This window comes from Sinocyclocheilus rhinocerous, unplaced genomic scaffold, assembly GCF_001515625.1.
Source record: "Sinocyclocheilus rhinocerous isolate Xijiao unplaced genomic scaffold, SAMN03320098_v1.1 scaffold2756, whole genome shotgun sequence".
Classification (NCBI taxonomy): domain Eukaryota; kingdom Metazoa; phylum Chordata; class Actinopteri; order Cypriniformes; family Cyprinidae; genus Sinocyclocheilus; species Sinocyclocheilus rhinocerous.
In genome coordinates, this window is record NW_015637546.1 from 30,175 (window position 1) to 48,024 (window position 17,850).

The following is a 17,850-nucleotide window of genomic DNA, read 5'->3' on the forward strand; positions in this document are numbered from 1 at the left end:
TGATGTTCAGAGAGCAGTCAGACCCCAGACTCAGTCTCTCATGACTCTCTGTGTCTTTCTTCTTTATCCCTAAATTAATCAGTTCAACTACTGCTGAATCTCTTAATCCGTTATAGTTCCATGTAGTTGATTTGCAGTCAGGAAGAGCATTACTACAGGACAGATGGACATTTTCACCAGAACTGATGAACACATGAGTCTCATCCACTCCACTGATACCTGAAACACAAGAACATTTGACGGATCATTATCCTATTAATTATATTAATGTCAGCATTAAAAGCAGAAGATTCAGATCATACAGTCTTTTTTCCTCATTTAATGCAAACAACACACTCTCCAGAATAAACTATTGTTCTTCATCAGAGAGCTGTTCGAATCACAAACACACTCTCAATATGAAAATAATTCAGCATCAGATGTTAGAGTGTGAAACTGTCTAGTTTTGGTGCGTTCAGGAATAATCCAGTATGTTCTGTGTGAAACACAAGAAGAAACTGATCATGTTCAAATGAACTCTTTCTCAGACTAATTCCACTGAATGTCTTGTAGAGAAAACACAGATTTCTTTACCTGTGAGAAGTGAAGAGAGAACGATCAGTCCCAGCAGACACAGATGACACTCATCAGACATTTTCTCTTTCTCTCAGTCTTCCTCTTCATTATATGCTCAACTCTTTCTTTAAATACTGTCAGCTCTTCCTGTGTTTCTTCACTTCCTCTGATCTACAGACTGAGTGTTTAAATCATGCTAGAGCTGCTACATTATATAGCAAGACGATGCCAGTGCTTAATGGAGAAGTGTTGCTTCACATTGTGTGAAACGTGTTCTTCAGTGTGTGAACTGCATACACTCTTAAAAATAAAGGTGCTTCACGATGCCATAGAAGAACCTTTTTGTCTAAATGGTTCCATAAAGAACCTTTAACATCTGAAGAACCTTTCTGTTTCACAAAAGGTTCTTTGTGGCGAAAGAAGGTTCTTCAGATTATAAAAAGCTAAGAAAGAGATGGTTCTTTAAAGAACCATCTCTTTCTTAGCTTTTTATAATCTGAAGAACCTTCTTTCGCCACAAAGAACCTTTTGTGAAACAGAAAGGTTCTTCAGATGTTAAAGGTTCTTTATGGAACCATTTAGACAAAAAGGTTCTTCTATGGCATCGCTTGAAGAACCTTTTGAAGCACCTTCATTTTTAAGAGTGTAGTGTTAACCACATTTGCTCTGAACCCAATCTATAGGCTATTCTTTACTTTACTGTTAGTTTAGCAGTTTCCTGCATGCCATTACATTATAGAAATAAAATCATTAACTTATTAGTGATAAAACTGGTTTGATACTGAAAATGTTTCCACTATGAATCATAGCGTGCTGCCACTCAGTGATGTCTTTAAGAGTCCAGAACAGCGATATCAGACAAACTTCTCACAATACTCAAGACTCTCACAACAAAGTGCTCACTACTGTCTCCACACTTCCATGAGTGAGCATATGAAGGTCATTTATTTGCTGTGTTTCTGCGAATGATTATGATAGTAGTGATTAGTGTTGGGGAAAGTTACTTTTAAAAGTAATGCATTTCAATATTGCATTACTCCCTAAAAAAGTAACTAATTACGTTACTTAGTTACTATTTATGGAAAGTAATGCATTATATTACTTTTGCGTTACTTCCGCGTTACTTTTTAAATATGAGCAGGGCTTGATTAGCAGTTTCCTGCATGCCATTACATTATAGAAATAAAATCATTAACTTATTAGTGATAAAACTGGTTTGATACTGAAAATGTTTCCACTATGAATCATAGCGTGCTGCCACTCAGTGATGTCTTTAAGAGTCCAGAACAGCGATATCAGACAAACTTCTCACAATACTCAAGACTCTCACAACAAAGTGCTCACTACTGTCTCCACACTTCCATGAGTGAGCATATGAAGGTCATTTATTTGCTGTGTTTCTGCGAATGATTATGATAGTAGTGATTAGTGTTGGGGAAAGTTACTTTTAAAAGTAATGCATTTCAATATTGCATTACTCCCTAAAAAAGTAACTAATTACGTTACTTAGTTACTATTTATGGAAAGTAATGCATTATATTACTTTTGCGTTACTTCCGCGTTACTTTTTAAATATGAGCAGGGCTTGATTGTTTTTAATATAAGAAGTTGTATTTATAGCAAATATAAAAGCCCTTTCACACCAAAAAGTGTAATGAATAAACCTCAGGCTGAAGCAAAAGTAAATTCACGTCTGTACAGTAGAATCTCCCAGTATGGGGACAGGAGAGCTGTCAGTCAATAAATGGGAAAACAAAGTAACTGGCATTACTTTTTTGAAAAAGTAACTCAGATATTTTCTTGTAAATTAAAAAAGTAATGCGTTGATTTACTAGTTACTTGACAAAAGTAATCTGATTATGTAACTCGCATTACTTGTAATGAGTTACTACCCCCAACACTGGTGATTATGGAATCATCATATTCCATATGAAGTTTTACGGTGATGTTTTGCATCTATTCAGAGTCAAGACTTTGTCACAATGCTGAGATGGTTGACAGCCATTCTACACTCTCATAACTAAAATAGTGTGTTAATTCTAGCAGCTGCAGTGTTTCAGAGCTGTGATCTCACTGTTGAGGTTTGGAAACATGTTACTCATGTTACTCAGATCTCAGTTTGACCGCAGTAGAGCCGAGCTCATCTCTGAGCCCAGTTTAGACTGATTGGTGTGAATCTGAATCATTCTGATGCCACTTCCTCTTATTTCTGTAAGTGAGCTGATGCTTTCAGTTAACAATGGAATGAGTTTAATAAAGACTTTAATAAACTGATTTGAACCCTTATTTTAATAAAATCAACATCCATCTGAATTCAATTTGATTTAGATTTCTATCAAATTAAATGAATATACAGTATGTGAGAAGATTCCTCCTTTCAAATCTTCTCTTTTATTATGGTAAATAATTTAATATATTAGATTTACATAAAATTCACAACTAAATATCTGAGGGCTTCTTAGGGCTCAAAGCAGTAAAATGATTAATAATTAGATCACGACTGAAGGGGAATCTGCTTTCAAGAGCCCAAAGAAATGAATCAACACAAACAAACTTCTGGAAGAATATTTTCATGAGTCTGTTTGTGTTTCAGTGTCACAGTTACAGTGTTACTATTGTCTCACGTTCATATATATATATATATATAGTGGCTGCTCACTGAATGTTGCTCCCATTGGTCCTTTGTGTCTGGATGGGCGGGGCTTGGCCAGAATTAGATGAGGGTCAGACTTTGCCTGTATAGTGTTTACTGTAGTCTTATATTGTATTAAAATTGTGAGCAAATATATTTATACTCAAACAAACTTTGTTTTACATTTTCTAATTATTTTTGGGCAATAATAACTCCAAACCCAATAAATCTGCTCTTGTAACCCAGCTGTGAGAAAAGGTGAAGTGTGCGGAAGTCATTAGTTTATCAAAATGGATTTCTGGACTAACCACAATAAAGTTATATGAATTATTATGAGCATGAATTAATCATTTCGATTAAGATTATTTGTTCATCTTTGTTGCTTTGCTGCACAGTTTAGCATCCTCGCATTACCAGCTCATGAAGGGGAATCACCAGATTTGTAAGAAATATCTCAGCAAAGGTGAAATATTAAACACAACTGCAGAGGTTTTATTAAGAAAATTAGTAGTAATCATCCAAAATAAATAAATAAATAAATAACTGTAAAAACAAGAATTAACAGACAAGATAAAATAATCACCCAAGCAGCTCCATCACACAGAACAGAGATTATTATACAATCTGTCCAATAATGCATTTAATACTATATTTAAAGCAGTTTATATACCAAACACAAGAAAATGACTTTGAACACTGTATGCAAATATCCATAAAATCCATATGAATGAAAATAAATCTCGCCTGTTATTTGTTAAAAAAAAGTTAAAAATGGATGGCAATTGGCACAACGAAGGTATCCAACGGTGGCCGAAGGTTTCCTGTGCGTTCGGTCTTTTCGGTGCGCAAAGTATTTTTATGGCAGCTTAGACTATTTTCTGACACCATTTTGTTATGACCTCGAATTTAGCTTAGAATGCCAATTTGTTATCTGACTCCATTTTTATCCTTTATCTAGACCAGGGGTGCCCAAACTCGGTCCTGGAGGGCCGGTGTCCTGCAGAGTTTGGACCCACTTTATATTAAGTGTTTTGCTCCAACCCCAATCAGACACACCTGAACCAACTAAACAAGCTCTTACTAGACATACTAGAAACTTCGTGGCAGGTGTGTTGAGGCAAGTTGGATCTAAACTCTGCAGGACACTGGCCCTCCAGGACTGAGTTTGGGCATCCCTGATCTAGACATCTGATTATTCTGTTTTACTCTTTACTCTTATTGCACTCTTTCATACAGTTCTCAGTGTCGCACAGGGTCCTCGCATCCGCGGCTAATGAATTATGCTGGCCCACGATCACAAACTCGTCCAGTCTGATCAATAATCAGAGGTTATGGCTAAAGCAATTTAACAATGCCGCCCATGCTTGCTGTCATTAAACGGTACCCATGTAGCCCCCTACAACCATCTATATAACAACTTAGTTACATTAGTTACAACATAGCTAACTTAGTTGAGGTTATGGCTAGTACTTCCCTTTGTCTAGCCCACTGTAGTAATTGTGGCTGCATAACAACTTAATTAAAGTCAAGCAGTTAATCAGAAATCTAGATTCTTGCCCGATGTGCCTCATGCTCCATACAATCCGAGGTCTAGTATGTATTAACCCTGGATGCAGACTTGCGGAAACAAAGGATACATCGTATCTACTAAAGTAAATAATTTCAGAGTAAGTCAGAACAGAATCAAATGTAACACTTTATTGTTAGTCAGGTAAATGTATCATGCCAATTACATAATTCAAAGATGATTGATACAAAACATCAAATGCACAGGAATAGAGTAAAAGATGCATACCTGACATAGGGAATATACATAATAGCATTATGGGCTGATCTGAGTACAGAATCGCCCCGATCTTCTTGCAACATTTCCTTAAATACTCAAATCAAGACAAGCACCCCCCAAATGGAGACAGGAACTAACAAATGGAATTTGCATTGATCAAGTCCTAGATGTGGAGAGTTTACACCTTTTGGGGACAGATGATAATTTGCATGAAAGACACTGGGAAATGACACACCATCTACAGTGAGCAAAATATCTCTAAACTCTTAGGATCTGTATTACCTTCTAGTCTACTTCTCGTAAGATTGAGACCATTGTAGCAGTCGACGTGAGACAATTCAAATGATACCAAACATGACTGTGAATAACACTTGCATTCATGTAGAATATTAGAACATATCTTGCTCTTGACCATTCTGAGTGAGCGGAGTGAGGGGAAGCAAGTGGAGGAACAGGATAGGTGAGAAGACTTTTCCCGCATCTTCTCTCAGTGAGATGTCCAAACAGATGTCTGTATGTTAATACACTGTGTGTGTGTGTGTGTTGTCCATATCTCAGAAGATCAAAGTGTCTGAGGTTCTTTAACTCTTACAGGTATCACTATTTCTTCAAGGTCGTCAGAGTTTTTTTCTTTGTTTTCTGAGAAGAATTTTTTTTTAAAATTTTTTTTGCTATTTCAAATATTGTTGTAGATTGTGTGAGGCTGAAAAACTCACCAGCTCTTCTTGCACAGATGATCTGGAGAAGAATCGCAGTAGGAGCAGCAAACACTGCAAACTCAACAATAATCACAATCACTGCAGGACAGATGAGAGACACGATCAAGAGAAAACAAAGAGACTCAATCTGTGAAACTGGTAATTATTTCAAAGCTATGAAACAATGAACAATGTAAAGAGGTGTAGTACCTCTGAATAATGATCCAGCAGTCCTACTGACTTCTGTTTCTGCTGGATCTGTGATCATCAATGTTAGTTCAGTTCAAACATAAGTTTACACCTTTTGGGGACAGATGATAATTTGCATGAAAGACACTGGGAAATGACACACCATCTACAGTGAGCAAAATATCTCTAAACTCTTAGGATCTGTATTACCTTCTAGTCTACTTCTCGTAAGATTGAGACCATTGTAGCAGTCGACGTGAGACAATTCAAATGATACCAAACATGACTGTGAATAACACTTGCATTCATGTAGAACAGAACATATCTTGCTCTTGACCATTCTGAGTGAGCGGAGTGAGGGGAAGCAAGTGGAGGAACAGGATAGGTGAGAAGACTTTTCCCGCATCTTCTCTCAGTGAGATGTCCAAACAGATGTCTGTATGTTAATACACTGTGTGTGTGTGTGTGTTGTCCATATCTCAGAAGATCAAAGTGTCTGAGGTTCTTTAACTCTTACAGGTATCACTATTTCTTCAAGGTCGTCAGAGTTTTTTTCTTTGTTTTCTGAGAAGAATTTAATTTAATTTTTTATTTTTTGCTATTTCAAATATTGTTGCAGATTGTGTGAGGCTGAAAAACTCACCAGCTCTTCTTGCACAGATGATCTGAAGAAGAATCACAGTAGGAGCAGCAAACACTGCAAACTCAACAATAATCACAATCACTGCAGGACAGATGAGAGACACGATCAAGAGAAAACAAAGAGACTCAATCTGTGAAACTGGTAATTAATTCAAAGCTATGAAACAATGAACAATGTAAAGAGGTGTAGTACCTCTGAATAATGATCCAGCAGTCCTACTGACTTCTGTTTCTGCTGGATCTGTGATCATCAATGTTAGTTCAGTTCAAACATAGTAAACACATAAACAAACCATCATCACATCATCAACATCACACTTGAGCTTCACATCACAGAAATGATAGATATGTACTGGAGCCTGTGTTTCAATCCTTGATCAACAATGCAATGAGATAGATTTTTGTATTTTAATGGTTTATGTTCATTTATCATTATTTAGAGTGCAGCTTTAAAAACATCTGTAAACATTTAATCACATGAAGCTGTTTCTACTTCCACTTCAGTGATTCTCACCTGAACTCTTGACAGTGTATGTGACTGAGCTCTTGACTTGATCTCTCTGAGTAACATTGCATCTCCACTCTCTGTTGTGATCTTCATTCAGGAGTGTTGTATTCAGAGTGATGATACAGTGATCTGATGAGAATAATATCTGATATCTGGAGTCTGATCTCGTCAGTTTAACACCAGCCTGATTCACCCAGAACAGCTCAATTCTCTCAGAACTGATCCAATCATTACAAGAGCCTCGAGGATATGAATACAACTGACAGAAGAGAGTCACAGAGCGGCCTGCACTGATCTCAGTCTGTGAGGATGAGGAGGATGAAGAAGAGACTGAAACACACACAGACTCTTCAATCATCAGGAGAGTTTAAATGAAGAATTTTCCCTTTTTAAATTGACCACTTAATCATAAAATTACCATGAAGCACATGCAGATCAACACGAGCATCAGTTCCTTGTTGTTTGTCATTCACATATTGTCTGCAGGTGTAAGATCCATAATCTTCTTTTGAGATGTTGTTGATGTTCAGCGATACCTGAAACACAAGAACATCTGACTGATCATTATACTATATATTAATACCAGCAAAGAAAAAAAAAGCAGAAGATTCAAATAATAGTTTTTTCCTCATTTAATGCAAACAACACACTCTCCAGAATAAACTATTGTTCTTCATCAGAGAGCTGTTCAAATCACAAACACACTCTCAATATGAAAATAATTCAGCATCAGATGTTAGAGTGTGAAACTGTCTAGTTTTGGTGCGTTCAGGAATAATCCAGTATGTTCTGTGTGAAACACAAGAAGAAACTGATCATGTTCAAATGAACTCTTTCTCAGACTAATTCCACTGAATGTCTTGTAGAGAAAACACAGATTTCTTTACCTGTGAGAAGTGAAGAGAGAACGATCAGTCCCAGCAGACACAGATGACACTCATCAGACATTTTCTCTTTCTCTCAGTCTTCCTCTTCATTATATGCTCTCAACTCTTTCTTTAAATACTATCAGCTCCTCCTGTGTTTCTTCACTTCCTCTGATCTGAAGGACTGAGTGTTTAAATCATGCTAAAGTTGATATAATAGTGACACGATGCCAGTCATAAAGGAGAAGTGTTTCTTCACATTGTGTGAAACATGTTCTTCAGTGTGTGAACTGCATAGTGTTAACCACATTTGCTCTGAACACAATCTATAGGCTATTCTTTACTTTACTGTTAGTTTAGCAGTTTCCTGCATGCCATTAAATTCTAGAAATAAAATCATTACATTATTATTTTCCACTATCCATGACTCTCTTGTAGGAAATTAATTCTAAAACAGTTTTTAAAGTATTTTGAAATTATTAACATCAATTCCTGCTTGATCAAACAAAGAGTCTTTGCACACACTACACACGCGTCTGTAAAGTGTTTCTGCTCATGGATCATAACGTGCTGCTTTTCTCTCTCCAGCCCTGAGAAAACACATCAGATCCAGAGTCCTTTATTAACACCACAAACTCCAGCACATTCTCTCTTCGGCCGGTGGATTTCACAGCAGCACGAGTCTCTGACGGCTGATGATTCACGGTGAGCTGGATTTGCGAGCTGTGACACAGACTGAGCTGTTTATATCTTCAGAGATGCTTTACAAGACGGCTACTTTGGAAATGGTCGTAAAAAGCTATATTTTATAAATGCTTTGGCTTGTCATTATGAGCATAAAGACAAACATGCCACTCAGTGATGTCTTTAAGAGTCCAGAACAGCGATATCAGACAAACTTCTCACAATACTCAAGACTCTCACAACAAAGCGCTCACTACTGTCTCCACACTTCCATGAGTGAGCATATGAAGGTCATTTATTTGCTGTGTTTCTGCCAATGATTATGATAATAGTGATTATGGAATCATCATATTCCATATGAAGTTTTACGGTGATGTTTTGCATCTATTCTACACTCTCATAACTAAAATAGTGTGTTAATTATAGCAGCTGCAGTGTTTCAGAGCTGTGATCTCACTGTTGAGGTTTGGAAACACGTCACTCATGTTACTCAGAACTCAGTTTGACCGCAGTAGAGCCGAGCTCATCTCTGAGCCCAGTTTAGACTGATTGGTGTGAATCTGAATCATTCTGATGTCACCTCCTCTTATTTCTGTAACTAAATATCTGAGGGCTTCTTAGTGCTCAAAGCAGTAAAATGATTAGTAATTAGATCGATGACTGAAAAGGAATCTGCTTTCAAGAGCCCAAAGAAATGAATCAACACAAACAAACTTCTGGAAGAGTATTTTCATGAGTCTGTTTGTGTTTCAGTGTCACAGTTACAGTGTTACTATATTCTCACATTCAGACAGCACAGAGTTGAATATATATATATATATATATATATATATACTGTATATATATAGTGGCTGCTCACTGAATGTTGCTCCCATTGGTCCTTTGTGTCTGGATGGGCGGGGCTTGGCCAGAATTAGATGAGGGTCAGACTTTGCCTGTATAGTGTTTACTGTAGTCTTATATTGTATTAAAAGTGTGAGAAAATATCTTTATACTCAGACTTGATTTGTAAGAAATGTCTAGCAAAAGTTATCCTGACTTCAGTTTCTGCTGGATCTGTGATCATGTCTGTTAGTTCAGTTCAAAAACATAATGAACATCATCAACATCACATCATACTAGAGCTTCACATCACAGAAATGATGAATGAACTCGCACTGCTTCATTAGAATCAGTGTTGAATCTGGAGCTGCAGAAGATGAACGTTCAGGTGCATCATAATACTGGAGGACATTAACATCATATTTCCATAGTTCTTCATTACATGACATGCAGTGCGTGTTCCATCATCAGTTTGCAGTGGCAGTTATTGTGAAGAGAGGTGTTTCCATCGAGGCTGTTTCTAGATATAAATGGTTGTTTAGGTCTCAGAACCGCCGGCAAAGCAACTAAAAGCTGTAAGTAAGACTCAGGCAGCTGTTACGGCTCAGTTAAATGGTTATAAGATGCCCTCTTATGTCCCGAGACGGAGAAGAGAATGAAACTGAGAGAGTTGAAGCTCAAAGGGTTTTTCATCATCAGAAAGCTCAACTACATATCAGGAGTGGAAAAAAGAATTGAAAAAGAGGAGAAACAGCCAGAGCACTGGAAATACATGAATATAAATCAGCTTCCTGACTAGATGCTGTTTGTTCATCACCATGCATTAAATCACAAGTCTGTGTCCTGTTTTTCAAAAGTACACATTTTCTGTAGTTGGCATTATAACTATTAAAGCAATCATACTTTAATGCATCTAATAATTTCTTTTACAAACTGAGAGTGATTTATTATAACTGCTGTAGTGCAGAGCAGCTCCGTCTCAGTGTCTATTTCAGGGTGGAAGTCGTGGCCTAATGTTTAGAGAGTCGGACTCGCAACCCAAAGGTTGTGGGTTCGAGTCTCGTACCGGCAGGGATTGTAGGTGGGGGGAGTGAATGTACAGCGCTCTCCCACCCTCAATACCACGACTGAGGTGCCCTTGAGCAAGGCACCGAATCCCCAACTGCTCCCCGGGCGCCGCAGCAAAAATGGCTGCCCACTGCTCCGGGTGTGTGTTCATGGTGTGTGTGTTCACTGCTGTGTGTGTGCACTTAGGATGGGATAAATGCAGAGCACTAATACATCACCATACATCATGTCACTTTAACTTTCACTTCTATTTACAGTTTGTAGCGTGGATCATTTATTTATTGCAATATTTAATTTGTATATATTTATATATACACACACATTATATAGATATAGACCTCTTATTTTCATAGTCCTTTGTTTAGCTTTGTTCATGTAACCCGCTGATGGTGAGTCTTTGACAAGTTCAAGTTTATGTTCAGGTTAAAGTAATCAATATGTTTTGTTTATTCTCATCTTCAGCATGTCATAAGTGGACTACAGTTATAGGTGCGTTTCCCAAAGTCAACAACAGTCGCAAGTTTTGTCAACAGAGTTCGCAGAGCTTGTGACCATATTATATAGGACTTGCAGTAAAAAAAAAAATACAACAGTTTGTTCTATCATTTTGTTTTATTTAACAATGTTATGTTAGAATTCAAATGAAAAGTTTAGTTCTATTTGAATTTAGGCAATGTTTTAGTTATATAGCTCAGTTATTTTGAGCAGATCCAGTGAACTGATGTCTGTGTTTTTCCATTGTGCTGAAGAGTGACGTTTGAGCTCAGGTTGTGGGCGGCTGTTGTGCGTCTGAATGTTGTCTATGATTGGACACCATAGCCATCATCCTACAACCAAACCACAAGCTCTCTTCAGCACAATGGTTACCACAAAACACTTCAACTCTTAGAAAAGCTCAAAATAACTGAACATCCCTTTACTCAAACATGCATGAAATAACACTTAATTTCAACATTTACTCTCCCAGCTCAGTCCTGTGCAAAGCATGCTGGGAACTAAACATCTACCCATGCAGTTACAGTGAATGCAGCAAAAATGACTAACTAAAAACTAATAGATTAAATAAACTTGTGGACTGAACACAATGAAATTAGGTACTGATAAAATATTCAAAAATTGTGTTTCTCTAGCTCATTTTAATTAAGTAAATTGAACAAGCAGTAAAAATCATCTTCCATAATCTTCCATTCAGACTCATAATCCCCAGCATTTCTGTCTTGCATGTTGTTCTTGGCCTTCAGCTGCTCATATTGATATTTTGTGCATAAAGAGACGGCCTGCATCGCGTTCATTCATTTATGAGTTTTACTCGTGTTACTTTGACAGAACAACTTAAGTAAAGCTGACGAGACACTTTATTTCATTGAAACAACTCTTTCAATTTAAGTTCAAGTGATTGTATATATTATTTAAGTAACACAGACAAGAGAGGATTCAGTAAAACTCACAGCAGTGAAAGTTCAGTTTTTGACTGTGCCTTGAGTAGAAGTTACTGCTGTTGTTGTTTTAGCTTGATCTGTAAATGATGAATGTTAGTACAGATGCATTATACCGCAGACTATTACCATCATAGTTTAATTAGTTAACACATAAGATAACACTAGCATTATCTATCACATCTAACATAGTCTCTTCCATAACTGATTGATTAGATGGTTTCTCACCTGAACTCTTGACAGTATATGTGACTGAGGTTTTGACTTGATTATACTTACCAGATCCAGTGACAATGCTTTATTGGAAACATCTTTCTATCTTCAATGAAAGAGATGTTAGGAGAGGAAAGTGTTCATTAACAAACTGAAACTTGCTGACTGATGTTGTTATTATGGACTCTTAAAGACATCACTGATCAGCACATGTTTGATTAATGCTGATTTGTGTCTGTTGATGCAGCAGCATGATTTACAGCTTGTGCATCGGCTTGTTTTGTATTCATGTTTCCAGGGCCGTTTCCAGCCAATTTGACGCCCTAGGCGAAATCCCTATTGCCGCCCCCCCCAATATATATATAATTCTTTTCAGACACCAGTTGCTTGTCACATTCAAATTGGTTGTCATAGTAACGACACTAATTTGTGGAGATTCAGTGCATTGAGTTCCACAAATCTGAATGCATTATTTGTAAATTGACTGTTAAGATTTTGCACAATTTATTATCTGTAATATCATTGTGTTGCCACTAGATGCCTGCATAGCCCTATGTAACAATCCCTAGTGGCGAAGACATTGCACATAATTTACACATAAATCACACATAAATAAATTTTATTACATTTTGACTAGGCGACCGCCTAGCTCGCCTATGCCTAGAAACGGCCCTGCATGTTTCTTTGTTTTCATGCCTTGTTCAATCGTCTCTTTGTAACTGTGTTTAGTTTTTGTGGAAATATGGATATTGCACCGGGCCAAAAGTTTGCAAAATCATTGCAGGGATAAAATTGGTTTGGCATTGTGCCATCAAATTTGTTGATGTTTCAAACAATAACCGACTATGGCATAATTGGTATCGTTGATCTCGGTTTGACTCAAGGAATCTATCAAAAAAACAGATTCATTACAATAGTAAAACTTCAAAGTTATTATTTTTGGAAATTTCAATACAACCAAAACTTTTACCGACTTTAACAACAAATTCAAAGTAGCCGTCTTGTAAAGCATCTCTGAAGCTTTAAACAGCTCAATCTGTGTCACAGCACACAAATCCTGAATCATCAGCCGTCAGAGTGACTCCACCAGCCGAAGGGAGAATGTGCTGGAGTTTGGCGTTTATAGTGTTAAGAAAGGGCTCTGGATCTGATCTGTTTTCTCAGCGCTGGAGAGAGAAAAGCAACACGTTATGATCCATGAGCAGAAACGCTCGCTTCTTCAGAGACGCTAATGTTAATAGTTTCAAAATACTTTAAAAACTGTTTTAGAGTTCATTCTCTACAAGTGAGTCTTGGATAATGGAAACCTTTTAACTAACAAATTTGATCACTGATAATTTAATGAATTTATTTCTATTTAATGACATGCAGACTGAAAGAAAGAAGTGAAACTAACAGTAATGTGAAGAATAGCCTGTATATTGTGTTTAGAGCAGATGTGTGTTGAGTCAGTGTGGTTGACAATATGCAGATCTCACACTGAAGATCATGTTTCACAACCGCTGTCGTGTCAGAGTCTCTTCCCCTGTGTTTCTGCATGTTAGTGGTTATGGTTATATGGTTAGTTTATAGAAAACACAGGAGGAACCGAGTTCAACACAACACCGGCATCGGTCAGGCTCTCGAGGGAAGATTTAACCTGTTGATGTGTTTACAGAACGACTGTAGATTAAAACTGCCTGAGCTGTTATTGAATATCAACCACAAGTGAGGGACTGTTCCTATTACACTATAATTGTACTGTACATTACATTTAAGCGTCAACAAAAAGACATATTAGTAGTGAAATCTTCTTGAATTCGAGTGGATATTGTTGTGAAGAAACTCGGTTCGCTCTCAGAAGAATCAGTCGAGACTCTGAGTTCCAGAAGTCTAAATTAGACTTTATTGCACAAAGACAACAAAGCCAAGATGCCAACAGTTAATCTGTGTGTATGTTACTCCCCTTACATTCCACATTTATTTATTAGCTCTTTCTTTTAAAGAACAATTCTTCTTTAATTGTGGGATCTTACTTGTTGGTCTATTAACCTTTTATTTAACCCTTTCCAGGAGCCTGGAGACACATTACACATTAGCTGCCAACGGTTTTTGTGTGCAACATATGCATTACTCATCCTTTTAGCTTCATACAGTTACAGTCATGTACACCATGAGGCCTTCAAAATGCATCTGGCTTTCATAATATCAAAACAACTTCTACAAATGTATTTTATAGGATAAATAGGCCTTCAAAATGCATCTGGCTTTCATAATATCAAAACAACTACTACAAATGTATTTTATAGGATAAATAACATTTCATCAATATTTACAGGAGAAATATGAAGCAACACATCTGGCACAGTGTCACTATATAGCAGCTCAAGTACATTTCAACACTCAGTCTGTAGATCAGAGGAAGTGAAGAAACACAGGAAGAGCTGATAGTATTTAAAGAAAGAGTTGAGAGCATATACTGAAGAGGAAGACTGAGAGCAAGAGAAAATGTCTGATGAGTGTCATCTGTGTCTGCTGGGACTGATCGTTCTCTCTTCACTTCTCACAGGTAAAGAAATCTGTGTTTTCTCTACAAGACATTCAGTGGAATTAGTCTGAGAAAGAGTTCATTTGAACATGATCAGTTTCTTCTTGTGTTTCACACAGAACATACTGGATTATTCCTGAACGCACCAAAACTAGACAGTTTCACACTCTAACATCTGATGCTGAATTATTTTCATATTGAGAGTGTGTTTGTGATTTGAACAGCTCTCTGATGAAGAACAATAGTTTATTCTGGAGAGTGTGTTGTTTGCATTAAATGAGGAAAAAAAACTATGATTTGAATCTTCTGCTTTTTTCTTTTCTTTGCTGGTATTAATATATAGTATAATGATCAGTCAGATGTTCTTGTGTTTCAGGTTCCAGTGGAGTGGATGAGACTCATGTGTTCATCAGTTCTGGTGAAAATGTCCGTCTGTCCTGTAATAATGCTCTTCCTGACTGCAAATCAACTACATGGAACTATAACAGATTAAGAGATTCAGCAGCAGTTGAACTGATTAATTTAGGGAAAAAGAAGAAAGACACAGAGAGTCATGAGAGACTGAGTCTGGGGTCTGACTGCTCTCTGAACATCAACAACATCTCAACAGAAGATTACGGATATTACACCTGCCAACAATGGACAGATGTGAAAGGAGAACACCAAAAACAAGCACCTGATGCTCGTGTTTATCTGCATGTTCTTCATGGTTATTTTATGATTATGTGGTCAATTGAAAAAGGTGATGATTATTGATCCCATGATGATTGAAGAGTCTGTGATTTGTGTGTTATTTTGTGTTTCAGTCTCTTCATCCTCCTCCTCATCCTCACAGACTGAGATCAGTGCAGGCCGCTCTGTGACTCTCTCTGAATACAACACTCCTGAATGAAGATCACAACAGAGAGTGGAGATGTGAAGTTACTCAGAGAGATCAAGTCAAGACCTCAGTCACATACACTGTCAAGAGTTCAGGTGAGAAATTAACTTTCCTGACTCAATTTCAGAAGACTCTCTGATACAGACACATGACATGAGGATTAATAATGCCATTCATTCAGAAGAACTGAAGGGTTGCATATAAACAAGGTATAAATTGCTTTATGTAATCATATGTTGCCAGTGCTATTTCTGAGCATAAAAGGGTCCTAAGCGAAATCTTAAATGATAATAGATGACAGACTCATGAAGCAGTGGAAATTCAAACATATTTATCATTTCTGTGATGTGAAGCTCAAGTATGATGTGATGTTGATGATGTTTTGTTTATATGTTCATTATTTTTGAACTGAAGTAACATACAGTATATGATCACAGATCCAGCAGAAACAGAAGTCAGTAGGACTGCTGGATCATTATTCAGAGGTACTACACCTCTTTACATTGTTCATTGTTTCATAGCTTTGATTTAATTCCCAGTTTCACAGATTGAGTCTCTTTGTTTTCTCTTGATTGTGTCTCTCATCTGTCCTGCAGTGATTGTGACTATTGTTGAGTTTGCAGCGTTTGCTGCTCCTACTGTGATTTTTCTTCAGATCATCTGTGCAAGAAGAGCTGGTGAGTTTTTAAGCCTCACACAGTCTGATGATTCACATTGATCTGTTACAATCTGCACTCATGAGAGCTCAGTAAACGCTTTTGTATTTAATTATTTTGCAGGGAGGAAGGACTCGCAGCACCCAGAGGAAATAGCGCTGAATACAATATCAGAATAAAATGCTCTACAAATAACCGATTACAGCAAGATTTATCTTCATGCCAGTGATATTATGGATATTTGCATACAGTTTATGTGGATATTTTCCATACGGTTCTGAATGTTTTAAATATAATTTTAAATATAGCGATCAACAGAGCAAGACAGGCAATTTTAATATCCATGAGTGGTTTTTACAGAAATCCTAATATTAATACATGGTAATTTTCTATCCTTGACTCATCTGATTGTTACATTTAACTTTTTAAATGTTTTCATAGTCCATATTAATTGATGATGCAACACATGTCTGTTAATTATAATATTGTCACAGACTTTTATTGTCCATTCTCGTTAATTCATTAGTTAAACCATTTAGCCTATGTTTGTTAGATTTGACCTCCTAAATTTGTTATTGAAGACTTTTAACCTAATCTTCTTCATCATCAACTATGCGTGACAAAAAAAAAATTGAACAAAATCCAAGACTGGAAACCACTTCCATTAATGATCCCCCATTGTGGGGAAACAAACTGTTGCAAGGAGCGAAAGTGTTTTTGTTCCAGTATGGCAGAGACCTGCAGGTAAACGTGGAGGATTTCCTTGACCTCTGCCATCATGCCACCTGCGACGGCTGTTTGATTGAGTGATTTTGGTGTGGACTGGACGAAGATCTCTGCTTCGTCATGCCCCGTGGTGATCCCTGCTAAACCCTGGAGGCTTACATCAACTTCGTACTGTGGGTGAATGGATCCGCATTCACAGAGGGCGAAGCGGAGGATGACAGCAGCCTCGTCCAGCCACACCTCACAGATGTCATGCAGCCAGACACAGAGCGCAGCCCACCAACACCCCTCACCATGGAGATGACTAAGTCCCCCGCAGATGGAGAGCTTCCACTCAGCGCCTGTGACAACAACACCTACTAAGACCCCGGAGCAGAAGCCCCAACTTGAATCTAACCAGGGATGTGAGCCGTCAACAGCCGTCCCTGAGGAAATTCTGGTGGAAATTGATACTGGGGAGGACTTGCTTATTGACTGGGACACTGTAAAACAGCCTCCCACCCTGATCTCAGTACGCTTTCTCAATCATCGCTGGTTTTAGCCAGCACAGAGACTGAATCTTCACCCTGTAGGAACTGTAAATTGTTATCAGTGGTCCTGCCCAACCTCCCTCTCCCATCTCATATCTTCACTATATAATACTTCCAGTCCTCCAGCCCTGTCTCAGCTGGTTTTCTGCAGCCCTTCGTCTTCTCCCCGATGCCTTTCAGCGTGGATAATCCTCAGGTCATGCAGTCACCAGCCTCACCTGAGCAAGAGAATCCTGTGGCTCCACCTCCGGTCTCTGATCCCTTCACTCCACCGCAGCCCGTCGACCTGTTGGATCTGCTTGACTCCTCCCACCCTCAGCTCCACCAGAGACGCTCGGCCTTATGGCTCCACCGGGTTTCCTTGTCCCTCCAGCTTCACCTTGGTCCGTTGTCACTCTGCCTGTGCCACGGACATCTGACCCTTGCACTGTG

General features: G+C 37.9%; 1 protein-coding gene across 1 annotated transcript in view; it reads right to left on the bottom strand.

Annotated features, from left to right (window-relative positions):
* The window catches only part of LOC107749041 (uncharacterized), a 12,566-nt gene extending 5,198 nt beyond the window's left edge, over nt 1-7,368 (bottom strand). The window contains exon 1 of the mRNA XM_016564089.1: nt 7,017-7,368. Coding sequence (XP_016419575.1) covers nt 7,017-7,368 — 352 coding nt within the window. The remainder of the gene's footprint in view (nt 1-7,016) is intronic.
* Between the last annotated feature and the right edge of the window lie 10,482 nt (nt 7,369-17,850).